General features: G+C 31.8%; 1 protein-coding gene across 1 annotated transcript in view; it reads right to left on the minus strand.

The window, feature by feature from the left end:
• Positions 1–7,376: 7,376 nt before the first annotated feature.
• The window catches only part of LOC145316511 (discoidin domain-containing receptor 2-like), a 59,915-nt gene continuing 41,916 nt past the window's right edge, over positions 7,377–25,375 (minus strand). Inside the window, exons 9-12 of the mRNA XM_080157084.1 lie at positions 20,895–21,034; positions 19,167–19,699; positions 15,867–16,008; positions 7,377–9,283 (exon numbers count right to left, since the gene is read on the minus strand). Coding sequence (XP_080013210.1) covers positions 9,002–9,283; positions 15,867–16,008; positions 19,167–19,699; positions 20,895–21,034 — 1,097 coding nt within the window. The 3' untranslated portion in view covers positions 7,377–9,001. The remainder of the gene's footprint in view (positions 9,284–15,866; positions 16,009–19,166; positions 19,700–20,894; positions 21,035–25,375) is intronic.

The following is a 25,375-nucleotide window of genomic DNA, read 5'->3' on the forward strand; positions in this document are numbered from 1 at the left end:
AATTAAAACTTGTTGTTCGTTGAGGCATTAGAGACAGACCTACAGACCAAGTGAGTTATTAAGTAGATGTTCATCATATTCTTCAACTTGAGTCGTCTAACTCTACCATATTTCCCTTTAGGATGGAAGGACAGACGGACAGACATGTACGTTATACAGTAGATTCGCTATTTAAAAATGTAAATAGTTTAAAACATATGAATACTCTTATGTGTGTGTATGTATTGTATTATAGGTAGTTGAGCATCAAATCAAGTGGATACAGCATTTAGCATCTTTACGTAGCTTAGAAAGCTCAAATATCTGGAAAGAAATCATAGCCTGGTTTAAGATTATATTTAGTTTTATAAAATTTTTAATATCTCCCTATTTGAGACAAAATTGAAGACAACTTTTCTAAAAATACTGGTTTTGAGCTTTTAGACAAAATACAGGGTAAGGCATATTACAAATGAAAGTACTTTAAACCAACAAAATGCTTTCATGTTTAACACAAGAACTATAAGATCCATAAGTTTAGATTTAGATAGATTTTGACCAGTTTCCATCTTTTGACTATAAAATGTACTGGTCCCCAAAGTGTTTTAAACATCTATTAGTTTATCATCAATTGTCTTATTCCCTTAGAACAGGAAGGCTGACGAATTCAATAAGAAAAAATGAACTTAGATTGTGTGTGTTTCAAAGACTGTTTCAGTGTTTACTAAGCTACGGAAATTAAAATGAAACAGCCAATCAATCTTGGGGAAGCTTTAAATTCATATTCAATCCATCCCACTAAGACCAAAAGTCGAGAACAGCGATACAATGAAAAACTTAGAAACATTATAGAAATTTGATCTAAAAATCTACTTGCCTCTTTATTCCCCTTCATATTATCTTGAGCTAACACACTAAAAGATTGGGTTTAATTTCTTAAGCCTAACGCGAAATAATTCCCCTGAACTATGAGTATGAAGTTTTAGTTCAAGGATTAATTTACATTTTCAAAACTATTTAATTTTTCCTGCATAAAAATATTATTAAAATGGTAAGATTATATTTTAATTTCAGTTGTTTTACTTAATTTTAAAACATAACTAATGGGTTATTTTACTTGAACTTATTTCAAGTTAGGTTAGGTTAAGATCCGATGAGGAGTGGACCGGAAAAAACCATGCAGGGGCTATAAAACGTTTGTCTACATAGGATATAAAAGTTGTTTTTTTACTTTAAGAGTGACGAGGGGGGTGGACAGAGTAGTCAAAGCTTTTTATTGGATGGGGGTGGGGGGGGGGGGATGGAAGGTGGTGATCTAATGAATTTCTTAAATTTTTTTTTTTTTTTTTGGGGGGGGGGGGGGGGTAGTACAAAAAGCTCGCTCTAAAGAAATTACTCTTTGCTGCTGCAGGGGAAAAACTTTATTGTGGCAAATTACTCAACTTGAAAGGAATTGAAACCAAGCAGAGAGGGGGCAATGGACAATACATGAATCTTACTCCTTAACCGCGTTCTGCCATTAGCAGCTAAGAACGTTAGGGAGGAGGGAGGAAATGGGGGGGGGGGGGGTACGGGTTGAATTAGTTTATAATAAATCACACTGTATTATTTTCCAAAATTACACCCTATAATCTTAATCTATCAAGGCGCAAAATCGTTAATAAAAGGAGGGGGGGGGGGGGTGATGATTAATAAATCAGCCTTTGTCCTATCCCTAGGTTCCTGAATTGAAACACTTTAAAATCTTATAATTTAACCAAAATTCCTTCTCCCGCCTGCACTTTAACTTTTACCAAATTTATTTTATCTAATTTATATTTAAGGTAGGGGAATTTTATTTTAAGCGAATATTTTAAATACCTAAATAAATATTGTCTTCAAGCAAAAAAATTATTTTTAAAAAATCAATGACAAATGGCCTTCAAAAGGAAACAAGGCCTTATAGAACACGTCTGGTTATAAATAAGCTTAAATATTTAATGATATTCGAATTTTATTTTGTTACATTATTTGTTCCAATTTTCTTTTTCTATTTATGAAGATTTGCACTCTCTGCAAATTAACGTGAACCTTTTCTGAAAAATGTGAAGCAATTTCAGACATTTACGAGATCTTTCAAACACAAACACATACGCAACTTACTACTTTATGGAAGATCTCGGTAACCACTGAACTGATCGGATTCTACTCTTCAAAGTATATACCTATTGGTCCTGTGGTGGTTTTAAGCTATTTTCTTGGGGGAGGGGGGGACACCCCCAACCCCCCAAATGAAATTCCCCCCCCCCTCAGAAAAGAGAGTATGGTTCGGAGCACCAGAAATCTTTTTTATTTTTTATTTTTTTAAAACTACCTCATGGGGCAAAGCCCCTAGAGGCTAGGGGCGAAGCTGCTAGTACTTTCATAATTTACTGGGTAAAAAAGAAATATATATGAATATTCGGTGCCATCCCTCAAAGTGTCTATCGAGCACAGAACCCCTCCCCCTTTTTCTTTGAAATAAATTGATAATAAGAAGTGACTCCCTGTGTTTAACCCTTGTAGGGTGTTTCAAACATTTTAATTTTAAAAAATACCAGCACAAGAACTCTTTTTTCCAGTTTATTTTATGGTTCTGTACTCATAGGTACTTTACGGAAAACAGCCTAATATTCTGCTATAAAGAGAGAGAAAAAGCATAAAAAAATCTATTTAAAAAGCTCAAGTATGCAGGTCATACGTGTGACACGTATGAAATGATGCATGAACAAAAAAAATTGGTGTTCACTAATGTCCACGAGAAGAACATACTTTTACAACATAATGACATCACCTAATATTTTTAATAAAAAAGAAATTCTTTAGGTTAGGGATTAATCCAATCCTTAACTAAAACTAAGATACTTGTGAAAGGGTTTGTCAAACCTTTAAGAGATCTTGTGAACATGCATACAGAGAGACATCCTACTACTTAACTATATGGGATAGCGAGTTAGCTGCTGTTGTCATATTATATTTCAGATTTTATGAGGAAAGCATTGCACACAAATAAATTATAAAATGAGTCACGAATGTAGTGGACTTCGGACAACACAGATATTTTGGTAGCACAGATACTCTACTTCTTACTTTTGAACGTCCTTTACAAAAGAATGATTTCATTATCTCCTCATTTTACAGTATCTATGAAGTTTCTCTCGTTTGCTGTCCTTTTTATTTAAATTGTAGCTGAGTTTAATGCAACTTTTATTGTTTATCAATTTAGATCAGGCACGTTTAGATTTCATTGGGTATAATTTTGACAATGAATAGATCGATTCTAAGCCGCGAGTAAAAAAACATGTGTCGTTTTTAAAAGAGAAGCTTTTCTATAATTAGGGTCGGTCCGTCCGTCCAACCGTACGTCTGTAACAGATACCTTTTTTAGTTAATTTAGGCATGTTAGAATTGTCCTATCGATTTCAAACTTTGCATGATGATTCCTGTAGTAGTCAGGTACAATTTTGAAAGCGTAGCAACTCTATAATCATTACCAGAATGTCCATTTTAAACTTGTTAATTTTTGTACTTTTTTAACAACAAATTTTTATGTGATCTTATTATTCGATTGATTTGATTTTTTGTATATTGATTCCTGGGACAAAGGAGTACAATATTATAAGCGAAGCAACCCTATAATCATGTCCTTAAAATGTAAGTATGTCCATAAACATTATCCTGCAACAAGTAGTTTTTCAACAAATTTACTTACAATTTTGCTTCGATTCTTATACATTAATATTCTGATTATTCAGTTCTGACACTATACAAGGGGTATTGTCTGTTTGTCCTACCGTTTCAGAGCTTTGCTTTTATGGATGTTGTCATCCTTGTTAAAGAAAATATGTATGGAAACAGATAGCAGTCTTGTTTAATATTAAACTTATAAATATTGAGGTCAGTTATCAATCAATTGATTTCTATTTTTTACTTCACTATGTTTCGAATGCATGTATGTATATTGTATATTGATTTGAGGATGTTTTTTGCTGAAATTAGCACGACTAAACACTTTTTGTGTTTGTTATTGAATGTCTTTTTATGTATATGTATGTATACATACACTATACATAATTAAATGACTTTCAATAGGAATTCTTTGTCTATTTATTTAAATATCTTCTATTTAATTTTTCTAATTAAGGTCTGTTAGTCATACTGTTTTTATGCAAAATTAACCAAGAAAGAGTTATCGACAAAAAAATTGTAGGGTGTTTTTTTGCATCGTTTATTAAATTAGGCATTTATTTTCATCCTAAGTTTTATATAAAATACATTTTAAAAGTTTCTTTCTATATTCCACCCACAAACTTAATCTTAGTTCCGCTAACCTAACCTAACCATAATAGTAAAATGACCGGGTATAGTCCTTTTCACGACATCCCTCCATAAGGAGCGATTCTTCGTATTTTTCACAGTAGCTTTTCTCCTATTTCTAGCCCCTGCGGGGGGCTCTAACCCTGCGGGGCCAATTACCTAACCCTGTGGGGCAATCACCTAACACAATATAACCTAACCTAACCTAAAATAACCTATAAAAATCCATTTTAAAAATACGAAGAATCGCTCCTTATGGAGGGATGTCGTGAAAAGGACTATACCCAAATGACCTAACCCAATGTTTATCATATTTAACACTAGCAGGTGCGCCCCTTAGCATCTAGGGACTCTGCATTTAAAGAGATAAGAAGGGGGTAGCAACCAAACACCCCAAGGCTTTAATCCAAAATACAAATAGCCTAAAACTATCCTAGGATCTATGTAAAGCATCCCTAAAAAGGCAAACTTACTACGTTCAGTACTTATCAAAAACATAATTTTCAGACAAAAACCCATACTACTTTATATACTAGGATATCTAAACCTTTACTCTTCTAAAACTACTATTTATTTATATTTCTATACTATTCTTTTTACTGCTCTTCTTAATATCGCCATCCTTGTTCATGGAAAAGAAAAAAACAAATGATTTGTTAGTCGATATTTTATTTCAAAAGTTGATATAAATTTTGGTTTAATGGCAAAAAGAAATAATAAATTTACTAAATAATTTTACAATACATAAAAAACATAATTAACTACTGGGATATGTGGTTAATTTGACTAGAGTCATCTCATACAAATATAGCATAGAACCATTCTTAGGTATAGAATTATAAAAAGCCTTTTCTATATCAAAGGCTTTATTTAGGTCATAATTTGAAATTGGAGTCTTAAACTAAACTTGGCACTTACTATTATTACAAAACAATATAACCTAAGTAACAGATATGCTTTTCCGCTTTTATCATATAATGAGGATTGTAATTTTTTTTTTTTTGAATTTAAAAATTATTGTAGAATTTATTTGATAGTTAGCTTAATTGGAAGGATATGAGTGTTGACATAATATTTAAAGTAAATCTTATCCTCTTAGAATATTAAATTAGCTAAAATTACCAAGACACAAAGAGAGGGGAGATGGATGTATATATATTCATATATATGTACATACTTATATATGACTACAGGGTGTTTCAATTTTAAATTTTCATTACTTGCTTAAATAATTCAATGTGACTTGTAATTCAGTGTTTTTTTTTGCAAAATTAATTGATTAATGCCAAAATAATACATTCTTTTACACAAATAAATGTAACAGCAGTTAACAGCCAAACTAGCAGAGCAAATATCATTTTTAACTACCACTTAGAAAATTATGTTTGAGCCGGCCATAATGGTCTGCTAACGGCCAGCCGTTTGACAGCCAACAGAGGCCAAAAGAATTTTTTATTTCTGGGTTTAATCCAAAAAAAATTTCATAAAAAAATAACCACCCTGTATATGATATAATATAAAGAGGTTTCTGGGCCAAATTATTAGATTATTCCCTTTCAAAGTGCTCAGATATTCATATAAAGACATATGGGAAATCAGAACTCCCAGTTGAACTCTTGTGCTGTTATTATATAAACATAAGAGTATTGACAAAATACAATTTGTAGAATATCTGATAATGATCGATGATTGACATAATGTTGACATTGATGACCACTTTTACCAAAGGCCATTAAGTAGACATACATTGTATGTCAAATAATAGTTCTAAGTTTAGCAGAGTATATTGGGGAGTGGTTGGAGGATTGTAGAACCATTATTAAGATTTAGTTAATACTGTATTAGTCATTTACTTTCTTATTCATACCATTTCAAGAAATAATTACACTATTATAAAAGTGTTTATCAGACACTATTTGGGGAAACTTATAAATGTAAGTCCAGTAAGATCTCGTAAACTTTTGAACTGATCATTTTATAATTTTCAGGAAATTTTTGCATTGGTCCAGGGAAGGTTTAAGGCCATAGGACAAAATCACATCCCCTCTAATTTTTTTGGCTAAATGTAAAATAATTCTTTTTTAAATTTGAAAAGCGGGAAAAGCTATAGGCACTGGTAAATTTTAAGCTCAAAATAATTAAAAATCTAATTTAATGTTGGTTTCTTGTATTTATGCTATTTTTAGGTTAAGGCAAGTATAACCTGGCCTTTTGAATAAATAATTTTTCATCATAATTTTTCAACAGTAAAAGCAGTAAAATCAAATCGATATTTTTTAAAATTTCTTATTTTTTGTACAATATAGAATTGTTTTAAACATGAAACTGGTACATTTAAGTTGGAATAAATATTGATTTTAAATTTATATTTAAGAAGATGAAAATGATATTAAAAATGTTTAAACGGCAGTGTTTGTGTACTTTAGCGTGCTCAGTGATAATTAAAGAATAAGAGAAAATTAAAGTAAAATTAATTAATTTTTGTTTTAAATTTAAATTTCCCTTTTCTTTAAAATCTATTGATATTTGAAAATTATGATAAAAACAAGTATAAAATAACAATAAAGCTCTGATTAAATGAGTTTTCAAACAATTACATTCAATTATATATTATTAAATGACTTAAGACAATAGACACAATATTTAATTGATTATCAAATTGATATGCTTTCATTAGAACCATTTCAAATTATTATCACTTTTTTTGCATATTAATTTTGGCAAGGCTTCAAATTTGGTGCGCCATTAACTCCACATATTTTTAACAATAAAAAATCACCAAAACCGCGAAATATTGTAAAAGCTAAATCTACCCTTACCACTCTATCCTCATTATTAAAGATTCTCTTAAATTTATTAGCTTTTATTTCTTTTTGCATACTTGGAATCATTGTGGTTATGAAAATGTGTGGCATTTATGGAGCACCTTCATTTTTTATAAAGTTTTTAATTTATGCTTTCTTTAATATTTTTTAAAGATTAAATTCCTATTAATTTGGTTTATATTACTAAGCCGAAATCTAATAGAAGTTATTGTTTTTATTTTAATATATCTTGAAAAGTTTTGTTTTTCTAAATATTTATTTAGTTAATTCCTCCTGTTTTCATCATCTTAACTGTATAAATACTACAGTTGGGAGCAAGAAACCTAATCTCAAAGATGAAAAGGAATCCTTTGGTGTACGTAGTATGCTTTTATCCGTAAATTTGCGTTAAACTACAGATTATAAGATTTAATGCATCATTAATGGACTTTCTAGAATTTGTAAGACTAAGTTTCATGCTCCTAACTTTGCCAATGTTGAGATCTGCAGGGGTATAGATTATAGGGACACTACACGTCCAAGCTTTTAATGGGAGTAAAATGAGGGGCTTCAAAGGTGAAGGTGGTAAAAGTGTCTCTTCAAAAAGGTGACAAATAATACATCGTTTGGAAAAATTATTTCGATTCGCGTCACATTAGAAGAAAATCTGACGTCAATCTTGATACTTCGGCCAAATCAAATTTGTCCCCTTTTTTTAGAAGACACTTTTACCAGCTTCTCAAAGGTTCTACAGTATCCCCCTCCCCCGCATGGACGTCTATGGCATAACAATTAGGCAAAGGAATGTGTGGTGATCAAGGGATTATCAACACATTTCAACACTTAATCCTTAACATGAAATAATTTTCAGGCGTTTGCGAGGTATTCAAGGATAGGATAATGAATAAAAATGTAATTTCCCCCAAAAAAGTTTCTATGCTAAATCTTAATGCATAATTAATGGAGGTTGAGGTGAAGATAAATTTATCTTCTATTATCCTCTCCAGTCCTGACTGCTTGCTTCTTCTTCTAAAGGTTAATAAGGAAGGAAGTATGGGGAGGGGGGGGGGGTGAAGGAAGGACATCTTAGGGGTAATCATATATTAGAGGAAGGGGGGGGGGGGGTTGTTATGTGCTTAAATCCTGTTTTGCTTTCACAGGTGTTAGAAAAGTCAGCATTGATTAAATAGATCTTTTAGAAATAGGATTTTTTTTGTATTTTCAAGCACATTGTATACAAACATTTTATAAACGTGGATATTAAAACTGAAAAATCTTCAATGTTGAAAAGTTGAATTTATTCATTGCTTTTTTTGCTGCACTGAAAAAGAAAGAGAAATATTTTTCAGTTGACATATACTATACATATCTTCGATTTAAAATGTAAACTATTATAATGCAATTCAAAATTCAAATACAATTTGATGAAATGCTTCTGCTTAAAAGATCCATACTATAATATGTATTATACTATAATAATAATATATATTGGTGTGAACTTAATTCTGCAAATAACAGCAAGGAGCGCGAACTAATCCTTCTTCTTAGATCCAATTTCATTATCAAAGCCCCACTTATAATTTTTGCTATCTAATTGTGCTTATATAACACTTTGCAAATATGACAATTTGCGTAAGCCTGGGAACACCGATATCTTGCAAACTCGAAGGCAAGCAAAGTGTTATTTGTTTGTTTATATTCGTCACTGGGGTATGAAATCAATCAACTTCTAATCTATATTGTTTCTATATTATTCAACTGCACTTATTTCTTTTCAATTTTCACTTCAAATCTTTTTTTCTTCTCTTTATCACAAAATTAATTGACTTTTAATTTAACTAGATACATTGTCTTTTTTTTATTAGCGTAGCTACTCTATAGATTTAGTTTGGCGAATAGCCTAGGTTTTTTCTTTGCAAAAAGAGATGAATTTCTCTGAAAGTTGGTCTAAGCACTTCACTCTCATTCCAACACTCTGTCATTAGCTCATACAGATCCCTAGGGCAAGGTGAGGGCTGGGCCAGCATGGGCAGCGACTTGGCAGCCAGGCACGACATGATCTGGTGGTCGGTAAGCTCGCAGTAGGGCCGAAGCCCCGCAAAGTTGAGGATCTCCCACAGGCACACACCGAATGACCACACATCGGATTTTGTGGTGAACCGTTTCTGAAAAATATAAAAATTATAAACTTTTTTACCCAGAATTTTGTTTAAAACAGGCAGACAAAATTAAGAAAAATAGAGAACTATTTGGAAATTATTGGTTCTTTTTTTCACACAAAATTAAGACAACTATCTATTAATTAGCTCCCAGAACCTTATTATAAACAATATGTTGACATTTAAATATTTATTCCAATACGAAATAATATACAAACATAGTTAAAACATAATAATAATAAAAAGATAAAATTAAGACATAAATCGATCCACATAGAACGAATAAAAGAAACAATGTGTATGTTAGGCTTAGTTTGATATGAAATTAATAAAATCATATATTATATTGTTATTCAAGCCAGCATTATGAAGGAGTTTACAAGTAAATTGAGATAAAAGAATAGAGTGTGCATAGAAATTGTTGTCATCCCACTTAATGAAATCGTCCTCTATGCTTATTTTTAAAGATCTATCTTTTGCAACTAAAATTAAATGGGATAATTGTAGATAGAAATCGTTTGAAAAGCCTTCATAAAACATATTGTATAAGTAAAAGTTTTCTTTTAAAAAGATGAATTCTGGCTTACTATCATTTAGAACATAATCTAGAAATAATGCAAGTTTATGTATAAAATAGGTAGGAAACACACAGAAATAGAGGGCATGTTCTGTTGAACTTATTATATTACATTTTGAACATAAATTTGAATCAGTTAATTTAAATTTATATAGTTTATTTTTACTATTTAATGTTCTGTTCATTTGTTCAAGGATAAAATTTTTATAATATAAAATAATTGGCATGCTAAATATTTTTTTTAACGACATAGAAAGCATTTCTTTGTCTGGAATATATAACTTATCACTCACTCTAGTTTTTAGTGCAGGTAGCTCACATGAGTTTTTATTTCTATGAATTAGTTTAAAATGGAGAGAAAATACAGATTTGTTCTTTAAAAAAACTGTTCCAATTGGAATCAAAAGTTGCTTTGCTCTCTTCATGCTAAACACACAATCTCTAGGAAAAGCTGTTTTTGTTGACTCTACTAGTTTACTCAATTTATTTATTAAAGAAACATCTCTAATTATATTCGATAGATCAGATTTTATGCATGGCAAAAACAATACATTTTCATCAATTTTTCTTGTTTCAAATATGGAAGCGATGGTTAGCTTCTTAGTTTTAAGTAATATATTTTCATCGTGTTTATTAAAAGGTGTTGAAATATTAGCAAAATTGGATGAAATAATGGGGGATTGGAAAAACGTGGATGGTTCATGTTCTAAATCATAAAAAAACTCACTTAGCTTATGAAAATAATTACCACCTGCACATGGATAAAGACTCTTAAAGAAATTTTGATGCTCAATTATTGTTTTATAACTAAATGTAGGTAACATTGCTTGAATGTTTAGATGTTTATGTTCTAAAATTAAGCTAATGGTAGTATCATTATGTTGGGAAGAAAATCTTAGACAATTCATAAAACTATTTAACCATATTGAAAATGCTTGGGTGTCAGGTTTTAGAAAGTTCAAACCACCCTGAGTGAAATCTTGTTCTATACGATTTTGTGAAATTTTATATCTGTATGATATTTTTCCATCAGGATTTCTACTAGACCATAAAAACTTTGAAATAATTTTCCAAATTGATTTACAATATTTCTCGTCAGGGGGATAAATTCTGTATACATGGTAAGCACAGGCTGATAATAAATGGCTACAAAGATTGCGTCTTTTAATCAAATTATAACTGCTTTTTAGAGGAATTGACTTTGCTTTTTTTTCAAGTTTACTACATAATTCATCATAAGTATGAATTCTTGCTAAATTTTGATTAAAGGAGAGGTAAATTCCAAGATGTTTAAGTTTGTCGACAATTTTCCCTATAGAAGCAAGATCGGGGGGGAAGGTGCCATGGGTTAAAATTTTTGTCTTACTAAAGTTTATATGAAGCCCGATACCTTTCTCAAGTTTGTGCAATAACTGTTTTAAATCATTAACATCCTTATTTGTCTTCAATTGAGAAATTAAAATAGAATCATCAGCAAAACTTTTAGGTTTGGTATGTTTCTTTCCAATCTTATAGAAAATATGCTTTAATTTTTCGCTGATTAAGCATCTTATAAATATATGGTTTGTAATTATAAATTTACTTCCACTGGGTGGGTCACCTTGAGCTGACCCCCTTTTTAACTTGTAGAATTTGGAGAATGTTCCTTTTATAGCTACTCTAAATCTACCGTTATTTGTAAGTTGATTAAACGTTTTTGCAAAACTACCATTGGGAAATATATGCAATAAGATTGAGTCAATAACTGAGGGTAAAATTGTGTCAAAGGCACGTGACCAATCAAGTGCAATGATTTGAGCATTGTCCTTCTTTTTAACAATGTGGTTTATGGCGGCTGTAATGTTAATTGATGCATTGGACATTGTTCTGTTAGGAACAAAGCCAAATTGTTGACTATGAATAATTTTATGAAGATGGACATTAAGTTTTTTATTCAGTGCCTTAGACAGAATTTTATACACAGTTTCCAATAACGCTATGCCACGATAGTCGTCAGGTGACAAAAGGTCACTATTTTTCTTGGCAATGAAAATTATATTTCTATCTTTTATGAATTTAAAGGGGCTTTGATCAATGTCGATATTGTATAAGTTATTCAAAGCTCTTGTTATAAAATTTGGAAAAATATTAATTAAGAACTCAAATAGAATTTTTGTTTCTGAAGTAATTCCTGGGGCAGAACAGTTTTTCATAGACTTAATTATATTCTTAAACTCAATAGATGTAGAATAAGGAGAAGTAAGACTTTTAATTTGCGGAAATATTTCATCTAATGTCAAATCATAGTCCTCTAGTAAACCCTTTAATTCAGAGGGGGGGATGTTTTCAGGGGACACAATTTTGGCATGATTTTCTGCAAATATATTTGCTAGTTTATGGGGACATGTTACTGTATTACCATCAATTTTTAATTTGTAATTCTGCTTCTTAAGATTTGGTATATGTTTAAATGTATAGCTATTGTTTGCCCCATCAACTTTTAATCTTTGCATATATTTAAATTCCGCTTGTGTAAAAACTAGACCTTTGAAATAATCTTGTTGGGTTTTTACTAGATTTTGGATTTGATTTAATGTATCTCTGGAATTAAATCTACTTAAATTTTCATACAACATGTTAACTTGCTTGTTAAATTCTTGTGTTTTATGAAAATTTTTCAGTTTATATTTAGAGAAAAAACGATCATGTTCATTTTTAAGATGCTTCAGAAGTTTAAAAAAAGCAGTTGTATCTTTATACTCGAGGCTATTAAATGACATTTCATTATCTAAGCAAGTTGGGTTTTCAACATAAAATTCTTTAGACTTTAATAAAATGCCGGGATCTGCGTAATCGAACAAAAATTCAGTAGCTTTTTTTTCCAGCATAGAGGTAAAGTCCTTATTTCGAAATAAATAATTTTTCCATTTAGGAGATGTATATACGTATGGTTTTTTAAAGCTAACTGTCGCATGCATGTGGTCACTAAAGCTATTGTGCTCAAATCTTATGGAAGTAAAACCATCGAAATTGACAAAAAAATGATCTATATTGCTAGTATGTAATTTTTTATTTCGAATAGTGGACCAAGTATATGCATGATTACTGCCTAATTTGTCTGCTAGATCAAACAAGTTAAATTTGCTTAGAAATTTTTGTAACCGCTTAGCTTTACAAGAATGGTGAGGTGAATCAAATGATATATTGAAATCACCATATATGCAAAAATTGCTTATATTATTGTTTACAATGAATTTTTCGATTTCAGAAAGAACAGTAAAACACTCCAATATGTCGCATGGGAGATACACTATAATGTTCTCAATATATTTTTCTTTTATCTTCAGTCTAATGTAACATGCATGTTTTGATGAAATTACTTTAAAATTTTCAGTTTCCAAGCTATTATGAGAATATAATAGTATCCCTCCTTTTCCTCCTGACGTTTCCCCGATGTAACTACAATTATTTGGGAGATTTGGGGTATTTTTGCTAGGTTTTAATTTTGTTTCTAAGAGAGCATATAAGGAAGGTATGCCATTGTTGGAGTATTCCAGTTCTTTGATTTTGTGTGAAATCCTATTTAGTCTATGCCTTTTGCTGTTACTTGAGAGGAGCCCTAGACCACGACAGTTAACAAATCTTATGTTAAAAGAGGAGTCAAATTGCATTCTAATCTTAACTTAAAACTAATAATATAACTATATAATAATAAGAAGAAGGGGGGGGGGGGAAGAAACAAACAATGAGTGTTCCTATAAAAAAGGGAATCAAAAGCCAAACTTTTGAAATTCTTAGTCCAAATTTAAATATGAGAATTGGCTTTGGACAACAGCCAAAAATTTAAAGGCAAATCAATGAAAGATTCTCCTAAAAATGCAACTTATGTAAAAACATATTAACTAACTATATATACGAACATTGTACACAGAGTTTAATATAAAATGTTTCTCTCTTTCAAAAAGTACAAATTTCTGTTTTATTATGCATTAATATAAATTTGTTATTTTATTTGACTTCTTATATAATGATCTGAGCATCATGGTTTCGTCTATTTTATTATTTTATAAACATAATTAAAGGATTAAACATAGGACGTATTATGGATTAAGCAATGAATGCATCTAGATCATATATTCCGCCCACATAAATTGTAATCAACATGAAATCTACAGTAAAAACACCCTAATATTCTTTTAAAACGCTTAAAACTTGAAAATGAAATGTAGAGTAGACTACACAATTTAGGATTTTGCGTGAAATCACCCATTTCTCATGATTGGTTAAAAAAAGTTATTTTGTGTAAGCTTTAACAGCATTCAGATGCAAAATATGAATCTATCTATCTATCATTTCTTAAACTTCCAGGGTTAACATTTCTTCACAGTTCTTAATTTGCAATAGCATAACTTTTAAATTGGGCAAATAAACTTGGTAATGTTTATTCTAAGAAATCCAAGAAGGCCGCAAAAGTGTATGTGTTTGCACAAAAATGGACCAACCCTGCGAATTTATTTACATAATTATTTGCATGTGAGTGTGTGTATGCAAAAAATAACAAGGAATGTAAATTTATTGTCATTTCCTTAAGCGTCATACTAATTTTAATATTTTTAAATTATTTTTTTTTGATTATTTTATAGCTTTAATAAAATGAAAAGTGGCCTAATGTTGGCATTAAACTTGTAACTAAAGGAAAGTAAGCAAGTAGGGGGGGGGGGGGGGGGAGAAGGAGGTGGGTTTTGGGGAAATTTTCACTTAGAATGGTTTGTCAAAATCCTGGTCCTTTGTCCCTGACTATTTGTATAGGAACTATGGAATAGGCGGCACCTACATAAACAGAAATGAATTCAAACGCCATACTAAAGAAACTGAAGCTAGAATTAAGAATGTGTGTCTGTCTAGATTTTATATCATGTTCTAAGGAGTGATATATCTTCTGATGCCAAATACTTTTTCAAAACTAGATAAAGGGGCCGAAACACATGGAGAGAGGGGGAGGGCATTAGATTGTAAATTAAACTAGTACCCAACATTTTATAAGGATGATTTCTCATTCGTTGGCTTCAAAATTTGTTTGTTTAAACTTTTTCACAAATAATTTTAATTTACAGAAGGGACACTTTTGATTATCGTACTTGGGGGTGAACTGCATATTCTCTTGACCCATAGGGAAGCTTCTTCACATAGGTCATAGGCTTAATCTATTAATTTTTAATCTAAACCTTTTTTTCTGCTTTTTTTCCAATTTGAATTTAGAACCTCTAAATTCTAGGGGCGCAACCGCTCAACTTAGAAAATTATTTGACTATAAGTAAAATACATATTTGGATTAAGGTTATTATTGCTGGAATTAGATGGAATTAAATGAATTACGAATCTAACATAAATGTATGGGTAAACTGATCTTAATCTGCGGGTATAAATGTCAGATTAATTTTTATGCAATCAAGGGGCCCAAGGTTAATATGTAGAAAATTTAAATAATCCGTTGCTATATACATTATACATATGTGTGTTGTAGAATTTGTTCACAATAATAACAACATTAAAGCGTATTTATTATTTGAATTAAAATTGTGTGACTATTTTTAAATACAATAATGAAGAAAGAGAAAAAAAGAAATTTTTAAAGAAAATGCGCGTTGTTTGCACATTTTTAATTTGTAAATATCTAAACATTCTTTAAACCTTTGAAATATGTATTAACTGTAATTTTCTAATTATACCTGAAGTACTGACTCCCATGCCATCCAGCGGAGAGGTATGAGAAGACCATCATCCTGTTGGGAATAATAACTTTACCTGAAGTACTGACTCCCATGCCATCCAGCGGAGAGGTATGAGAAGACCATCATCCTGTTGGGAATAATAACTTTACCTGAAGTACTGACTCCCATGCCATCCAGCGGAGAGGTATGAAAAGACCATCATTCTGCTGGGAATAATAACTCTACCTGAAGTACTGACTCCCATGCCATCCAGCGAAGAGGTATGAGAAGACCATCATCCTGCTGGGAATAATAACTATACCTGAAGTACTGACTCCCATGCCATCCAGCGGAGAGGTATGAGAAGACCATCATCCTGCTGGGAATAATCTGCACAGTACTCAACATTGTCACTCCCAAAATCACAAATCTTGATATGATACGCTTTACCCACCAGACAATTCCTAGGAAAAACAATTTTATGTTAATTTAGAAAAACTCTACAATCCATTCATTTAATCTTACTTAAGACTTAACGACAACATTCTAAAAGGCAAAGTTAACAATTTAACAACAAATCCATGATGAACATACTAACTATTGCCAAAATTTTTATTAACTGCTCTTTAAAATTTTCCAAAATTAGACTTGTTAACGTTACTTACTTGACGTAATGACGGACAAACGAACAGACAACAACGAACTAAAAAGAAGCGGCGCTTAAAAAGAAAATACATTTAAGATTGTTAAGAAAACAAATGAATGACTTTGAAGTTTGTAATTTCCCCACCTGAGTCATTTTAAAATGAAATAATGAGCATTTTTACTTGTTTAAGAAAACAGCAAGAGAGTGAGCAATATCTGCTCAGTTGCTACTGATGCAGACATAACCCTCAATCTTTTTTTGTGCCTTTGTTATACCTAAATATGGCGTAATAGTAATACTAAGTGATAAATTAGTTAAAATAATAACATCCTTTCATATTTATGTTACCGATAAACACTTTCAAAAGTAACAAAATGTGGAAAAGAAAAATATACATGTATTTGGCGTCACAGAGCGTCCAAAATTGTCAGATTATAAATTATTTATTGTTTAATAGGTTTAAGGCTTTATAAGGGCTAGAAAATAGATTTTGAAAACAATGGATGGATAAGAGGGGGGGGGGGGGGTTATGAGTAGTCAAACAGGCGATTAAAAGGATCCTACTAGAGAAAGTAAAAGCAAGCTAAAAGTCAGCATGAAATTCTAAGCATTCTAACATTTGCAAAAAAAAGGTTAAAAGATTTTTTCACAGGAAGTGACATTTACACCAACGTTGCTTCATCTCCCTGTTATTTTTTGTGTGTAAGAATAAAGTGTGCTTTCACACAAAGTGCTTGCGGAGCATATGCAACCTCACCTTATCTTTAAAATTTATAGAAAGATGAGTTGATTTTTTTGTTTGCCTAACCCCAGTGAAGGGCTTTAACCCTGCGGGAAATTCATTAGCGTATGTAACCTAACCTAATATGGCTTAAAGAAATAAACAAACAAACGAAAAACTACCCCTCCTCTTTATCATCAATTTATTTCAAAATAAGGATGGGTGATTTCAGTGCTTAACGGAGTACTTTGTGTGAAAGTACCGAATAAAGAATAAAGATATTTCTTTTAATTTTTATTCTTCGTGAAGAAATTTACAACAGACGTGTATCGTGACATTTATTCAAATAAGTTATTTCAATTTATTTTAAAAATGTATTTTTTAGGTTTTCGAGGACCCGAGGAATTAGTCATAGTCCAGTATGAAACAATTCTCATTCCTTAAAGACTTTGAAGTTGCCTTTTTGATCCAACATTGCTTTTAGGTATGCATAATTTTGAGATTTACGACTTTAATTTTAAAGCATTTTTTTAGCATAATCATAACCTACCTCCCATAAAATAGCCTAAAACATGCTAAGCTTTAGGTTGAGAGGGTTAAATTAAAGTCAAAGGTATTCCATAATTAAAATAATTGAATAATCCGACCCTATCTTAGAAAACGGATGGCTTTACAACCCAAAAGTGTTGAAACTGAAATAATGGTTGAGACTGGCATTTACAACATTGTACGTACAAGCTTGTAAACCTTAACTTAAGTTAAAATTGTTATAACTAGCGGCTGTGTCCCTAGCCTTGGAGATTTTTATGGTATTAGGTGACTGAAGTTTCATTTTTCATATAGACAAATTCTAATATGCAAAACATTAAAAAAGGGCAAAATTAACCTTCCATAATATTGCAGACTTGTTTTAATGTTTAACAGATTTTTTTTTATCTAAAAACAAAAAATGATTTTATGTATGTTGCAAATTTTAATTCTAATAATATTCTAACTTACATATGATGTATAATTGCGAAATTTTTCGGCTGAATTTGATATTAATTTAAATAAAGACGCCTTCTCAGTTTTCAACAATTTCTTAAATTCGTAAACTGTAGTATGACAACACATTATTGAGGTGTACAAGACTGTTGCACTAATGTTACATAATAGTGATATTAGACTTTAAGACTAGTATAGCTTTTATCTTTGAATTCTAGACAGAATAAAAGTATGCTGTAGTAAATTAATAGTTTAAAGGATATGTTGTTCAAAAGACGCGAAGCTTTTTTAAGATAATTTTTCTGAAAATGTCATGAAACATATGTTAGCGATGTCAGAAAAAAATAAGGCTTGTCAGCCACTGTCGCAGTTGTTTTCAACCCAAGTTTGTTATCATGCGATTGACAATCATGCTTTAAAAACATTTTTAAAAATCAAAAAAGGCACTATTATCAAATCAGCCGAGGGCTAAAGACTGCTAGATGCAGGAAATTCAACCAGAGCCGACATTTTTATTCTCGACTGTTTTCTTAATTAGCCGCAGTCTTTTAAAATCGGCCGCCGAAGCCAGCTGACTTTAAATGGGTAGATGCCAAGTATAAGCATAAAAGTATTTTTAAACATAAATAGGATTTTTCTCTTGAATAACCTTTATCCTAAAGTATGTCAGACTTGAATAGATTGAGTACAAAGTAATGTAATATATGTTTGTGTGTGTGTGTGTGTGTGTGTGTGTGTGAGTGTGTGTGTATGTGTGTGTGTTTAAATGTATAGAATCTTTGGAATTCCTATAGCTCCATCGGCGGAGAGCCCTTTCAAGTTAAATTGAACAATATATCCAGATATCGCTTTGCCCTCAGGTCTACCCAGTGTATTTATAAACTATTTCCTTAGATTCAATATTACTCAACTCCCCCCCCCCCCGCCCTCTCCTTCACTCTACAAATAAATACACATCTTATATATTGACAAAAGATTGACTATTCTACATAATTACATCAATAGCTTCTAGGCATGATATAGTATTTAATCATTATAATTAAAAGTATCTTGCTAGTATTATATTTGTATATAGACTCTTGTAAGCAGGGCTCGGCTGCCGCGTGTTAGCCCCCAGAAAGCCTCAGGGAAATCAACCTTTACCGATTTTAAAAATTAGCTGGTCTAAAACTGACCAAAATATGACAATCCCTTTTCATAAAAAAAATATTATCTTCTAGTTCTATGACCCTCCCATCGAACAAAATCTAGATAGAATTTTCAAAAACTACCTGGTAGCAAGATCCCTATGTACAAAATTCAAGCTCTCTAGATACTTCATCCCCGAGGCTATCTGTGTGGCCATGTAGATGAGGCTTGGGAAGGTCAGGGTCTTGGTCCCAGGCGGGATGAACGGGGCGTCCTCAGGCAAATGTGTCCGTAAAAACTTATTTAGATCCCCATGCTCCAAGTACTCCATGATGACAAAGAACGGGAACCTAGTCTCGCAGACGCCCAGCACCCTGGAGATGTTTTCATCCTCTAGGCCAGCCAGCAGCCTCACCTCCTTCATGAACTCTGACTGCTCCCTGTCCCCAGCCTCAACACTCAGAAACTTTGCCGCCACAATTCTGTTTGAGACTGGGCTGAGCTGACCGTAGGCGGGGATCCTAATCTCGGCCCTGTACACCTTGCCAAAGTTGCCGTCTGATATCTGTTCCTGGCAGAGCAGAGAGTCCGGGTCCACCTGATACAGGATCAGGTTCTCAAGTCTCATCTTCATAAGGCGGAGAGAGTCAGCCATTTCGCTACTCTGACCATCACTCTAAATAAGAATAATTATTGAAATATTAAGAATGTATGTATATTACATCAAACCTCATTTTTTTATCCAAGCCAAAAGTGTACAAAATCACATGTATAAAGTAGCTTTAAACCTCAGCAAAACCTTTTTAAAATTTATTAGAATTACAGACACACACAGACAATTAAATATTTTAAAAGAAAGGGTAATTGTTTATTAGTTTTTATCTGCATTTATATGCATTGACTATGAATTGTTTGGTTTGGTTGTTATTGTTAAGTGGAAAACTTTGAACTAAGTTTTATTTTGGAAGAATAAATTTATACATAAGTTTTATCTATAATACAAAGTAGCTTGATGTCTGCCCGTCTGTCCGTCTGTCTGTCCGTCTGAAGCTTAAGATCTCAGTAACCGCTGAACCGATTGGGCTTTACTCTTCAGGGATTATACCTACTGGTCCTATGAAGGTTTAAAGCTATTTTCCTTGGGGGTGGGACACCCCCAACCCCCCAAAAAACTAAAAAAAACCACCCCCCAAAAATAAATTTTTTTTTACATTTTTTGTAAAATCTCAGTAACTGCTGAACAAATTGGGCTCTACTCTTCTGGGAATATACCTACTGGTCCTCCGGTGGTTTTAGGCTATTTTCTAGGAGGGTGGGACACCGACCCCCCCCCCCAAAAAAAAAAATCCTTATTTCTAAATCTTTATTTTTTTTTTATTTTTGTAAACAAAAACCAGTAATTGGGTTGGGGGAACCCCACTGCACCATGGGGCGAAGCCTCCATGAACCCCCCCACAAAAAAAAAGTTTCACCCAAAAAATTTTTTGGGCTTTTTGAAACTTTTAAAAATTGACATCTTTAAAAATAATATAAAATCTTCTATTAGTAATTAAATTCCTAAGAATTTATTTGATATCAATAGGTCTATCTCTTATCAATATAAAATTTCAATTTTTAATCAAGAAATTTGATCAGATTTTTGCACTCAGCTGATATAACCCTTTCGCGTACCTAGAGAGGGATAAGACATTGTTTCCAAATTATACTGGTACCCAATTTCTATTAACACATTCTCTCGCACACTGGCTTAAAAACTTTGGGTATATCTATAAAATTTTGATTGGTTTATTTAAACTAGCAGTGCCCTAACTTTTCTACCAAAGATTTGTTTTTCGTTTTATTGTGTTTCTTCCTGATATAAAATAGATTACCTGAAGAAAAACATAATCAGAGTTTTGATCCATGTCCGTCCTACTGCCCGAGTTCCTTGGAGATGACTGTATGGAGCTGGCACAGCTGGCAGGACTACCTGGATGCACAGGCACTGCGTACTCGCCACCACAGGATGTGTCTAAAATAAATTTGAATTATTTCTCCATAAAGTGGTCTAAACTGACATAATATCGACATGCTATAATTTATACACCTGATATTTACGTCGTCAAAATATCCAACATTGATATTTACTTGGAGAAACCAATACAATCAATTTAAGACATTTATTTACATACTATTTTTTTTTATAGATTTGCATTAGAAATTCATATATTAGCAGTTGTTTACAGAAACATGAATTAAAAAGGTATATTTGTTCATACTGGATTTGGCTACTAAAACTGCTCTAAATTAATTGCGTTTCTTTGGACAACAACTATAAGAACCAAATGAATTTCTTTGCTTTTTAAAAACCAGTTTGATTTGGCGGTTTATTGGCGGTCAGTGAAAAACTATTACAGAGTTCAAACTCTTTGAAAACATAAAAAGTTGTTTTTTATTTTGTTAACCATGACTGTATGTATACAACATTAGTACATACAAAATCTTTTCATGTTCCTTCTATACAAAATTTTTGGATCATGTATGAAACACGAAAGAAGCCAAGATCTTTCCACATCAATTTATTGGCTGCTAACGGCCAAACAATAGAACGTAAAGATTAAGTTCGTGTAGCCAAGATGTAATAAAAGACAAGAATCGTTTGTCAAGAGAAATCACAAGTGAAATGTAACTTTCTTGTGCTGCGATTTTTCTGTGCATTATTTATTTTTGCTATCATTCCTGATTATTTATGGGCCTTACTACGTCAATGAACAAGTTTAGAGTTTAACCAATACATTCGGTTATTTAACCGACAGATGCATATTCGATTATTTTAGAAGACTTGTCTTAAGGCAATTACAACTATTACAGAAAACTAATCCTTTCATTACACGACCTTTATCTGGAACTGGTAATGAGTTCCGCCTATTTTGGGCCAAGGCATTTTCACTACTCTTACTATTAATTTCACGCTTATGCAAGCATAAAAATGTAAACCTTTAATTTGCCTTAGGTCCTGACGTGGTTTTATAGCAGAGATTCAAACCCATCACCTCCCTAACGATAAGCAAAACCGGTACAATACAGTCGCGGTACTTGTCTACAGGACCTCCTTCATATGTTGGGCTCTCTCCCAAGTTTTTACCCAGTGTTGAAACTAATCAAAGTTTACAAAGAATTCCTTTTGTTCTAAAAGTTTGAGGAATAAAAATGAGAGAAGGTAAATGAAGGGGGGGGGGGGTGTTGGATAAAAATATTAAATAAATAGGTGCCCATCATATATACCAACAATTAGTATACTGTTATAATCATATTTTATGTATTTCTAAAGATACTTATAGCTAAAAACCTGCCCTAAATTCTCTGAGGATATATCACTAAGAAAATGTGATTCATGTGTTTATAAGATGCATATCTTTCAAAACAGATATAAATTTTGCAATTTACGATGAGTAATACATTACTAAGAAATAAGGTTGTGCAAAAATGGCTATTTTTCTTCAAATATTTAAACTGAAAGTTTGCTTTTGGTATACATGTAATTTAAAGAATCATCAATTTTGTCTCAAAAATGAATGAACTAAAAAACTAATGAGTCAGGGGTAAGTTTTCAGCTATTTTGCAAGGGGTTAGCATAAATCCCAGGAAAGAGGGGGGACATTGGACTGTAAACTTCACTGGTAACCAAAGTTTTTTAACCACTTTAGCTTATTCGATGACTCAAAAACTTACTATACCTATTTTTGAATATTGATTGGTTCTTTACATAAGGGGTAATTTTCTTGATCATCATTGAACTTGTATTTTTTTTAGATTGCAATTATATATAAAAAACACTTCTATTTTAAACTTATATCTAGTTTGATTGTTAAATGAGATATCTTAGAATGCTAGAAATGGTTTAGATGACTCTAGATAATAGATAAATAGATATTTAATCTTAAAGATAACTAGCAGAATATTTTCATTGCTCAAAATTTTCAGGGATCTAAAGGGATAAGATAATGGTCCATAAATTGATTGAACATCCCCAATTATCATACCAAAAATTACCCCTTATTTAGATTAAAATCGGTAGTTGAAACGTTTGGACACTCAACTTGATGAGTCAACCAATCATAATACAATAAAGGTCCTCAAATAAGAATACGTTATTATGAAACTTTAAGGACTAGTGTAATAAACAGCCTAATGTCCTCTCCCTCCTTAAAAATTTTACACCATGGAAGTTTCTTTATTTAGGGCAGGTGCTCAAAAAGAAAGAATCTATTATTAAGCTTTGGCAGCTTTGCTCAATTTATAAAAAATGACCTCAAGGAAAAAACTGAATCTAATATGTAAACAGGGTTATTGGAACCATAGTATTATTAGTTAAGTAGTTATTTATTATTAAAGCTCTATAATGAGTGCTATGCTTAACTATGCAGCTTGTATTTAGATGTATCAAATAAACCTTCAAGGCATCAAAATGTCTAAATTAATATATCAAAATAAACCCAGAGAGGGATGTTTCATTTAAAAAAAAATATTTTGACTTTTAACTTTTCTGTCCTTGTTGTACTTTAAATGAAGAAAATATGTATAGTCTCGAATTGGAGGCATAATAATTCTTTATGCAGATGAAATATCCCTGTGTGGAATTGACTGTCCTAAATATGGACCTGTACAATCTCTGAATTCCATCTAATAATTAGATCAAATGCCACGCTCCTTCAAACCTTATCTTATCCCTGTTAAGCTTAGAAGCAGTGTACTGACATAAAAATACATGATATCAACTATTCTATTAAATAAAATAAAACGACTGAACCGATTAAGTTCTTCACTTTAGGAAAGCTTCACAATCACATATGTCCTTGGGTAGGTTTAGAATATTTAAATTTTAAAGCAAAGCCTTGGAATGGTTTTAGATTATTTTCTGCCCCCGCAACCTACGAATGCAAAGCCTCAAGACGATTACAGGCTAATTGGCCAGTTTCTTACATTGACATTATGCACAATAATAATTCCTACTATAAACCTATCGAACATAAAATGATTTTCTAAATAATAAGGTAAAATCAAGCATAATGCAAATAACATGTTGATATAAAAACAACAAAAATATTTCTTAACTGAGGCCAATATTAAAGTTTAAGTTGGTTTCTTATCTGACAAATTGGAAATTTATTATAGTTTTGTAGAATAAATTTAGCAGACACACACACACACATACACACACTCACCACACATACACAAAGTTATACAGAGATGCTATTTTTATATAAAAGTAACGACAATCTTCCTTGGTTAACAATATGCAGCTATACTATAATTCACTCTGTCCATCTTAAAATAATATTTCTGACGGATTTTCCCGGCTGCTGTTTAGAATATTCATCTGGTTTTTTTTTGTGATTAGCCTAACCAATAAGCGGTCTTCTTCAAGCAAAAAATGCAAAACATATAAAAATGTGTACCAAAATCAAATTATATCTGATCAAAGTCTCTAAATCTTAAAATATCCTAAATATGTTATACAAATGTTGTTGTAAAATGAAAATGTTAAGTTTTGTAACTATTATGTGTGTAAGACACTTTATACCCTTTAGATGTATGTATAAATTGGATCCACTAGAAGTTGCTTAGGCTGGAGTACAAAAATAAAAAAGATTTTGATAATTTAAGAAAGACGAGCGGATGCACCCCTTGAATCTAGGAGTCTTGTATTCATAGGGTGATAAAGGATGCAGAAAAATAGCCTAAAACAATTTCAAGACTCAAAATTAAAAACAAATTATCCCAGGAATTAAGTGAAACTTCCAAAAAATGAAGATTTATGCATACTTAATTCAAAATACTTTTAACAAGAAATTCGTTCAAAAGAAGGGCAGCTTTAAGAACTTTATAAAAGGTATAATAATTTTGGAGCCTTATACTTGAGTTTTTAAAGACCAAGCTGCTATTATAATGGTAGGTTTCTTTATTCCAGCTTGGTGAAATCTGTGGGTACTTGAAAATTATAATGTATATTATGTCTGTAGTTGGACAAAGTTTTGAAACTTGTCAAATATATTTATCTCAACTTAGTTTCTACCTATTCTCATTGGCGTTCAAATAAGAAAGGGGGGAATGTCAATAACCACTAATTGCACTGATTTTGAAAAAATGAAGCATTAAAAATGTAGCGTGTTTATCCCCATCTCTCCGAGGCATTCTTCAGAATGATGGGGGCATTTTAGTGAAGGGATAGAAGTTGGGGGGGGGGGGGGTGGTATCAGAAAAGAACAAGCTAAAAACTTTTGGCACCTAAAAATCCCCCCCACAAAAATATTAATTTGCCAATATATCCACCCCTCCCACCCAGGTACAAATCAAGTGCACGCCCTATTAT

This window comes from Acartia tonsa, chromosome 4, assembly GCF_053477335.1.
Source record: "Acartia tonsa isolate MP-2025a chromosome 4, ASM5347733v1, whole genome shotgun sequence".
Lineage (NCBI taxonomy): Eukaryota > Metazoa > Arthropoda > Copepoda > Calanoida > Acartiidae > Acartia > Acartia tonsa.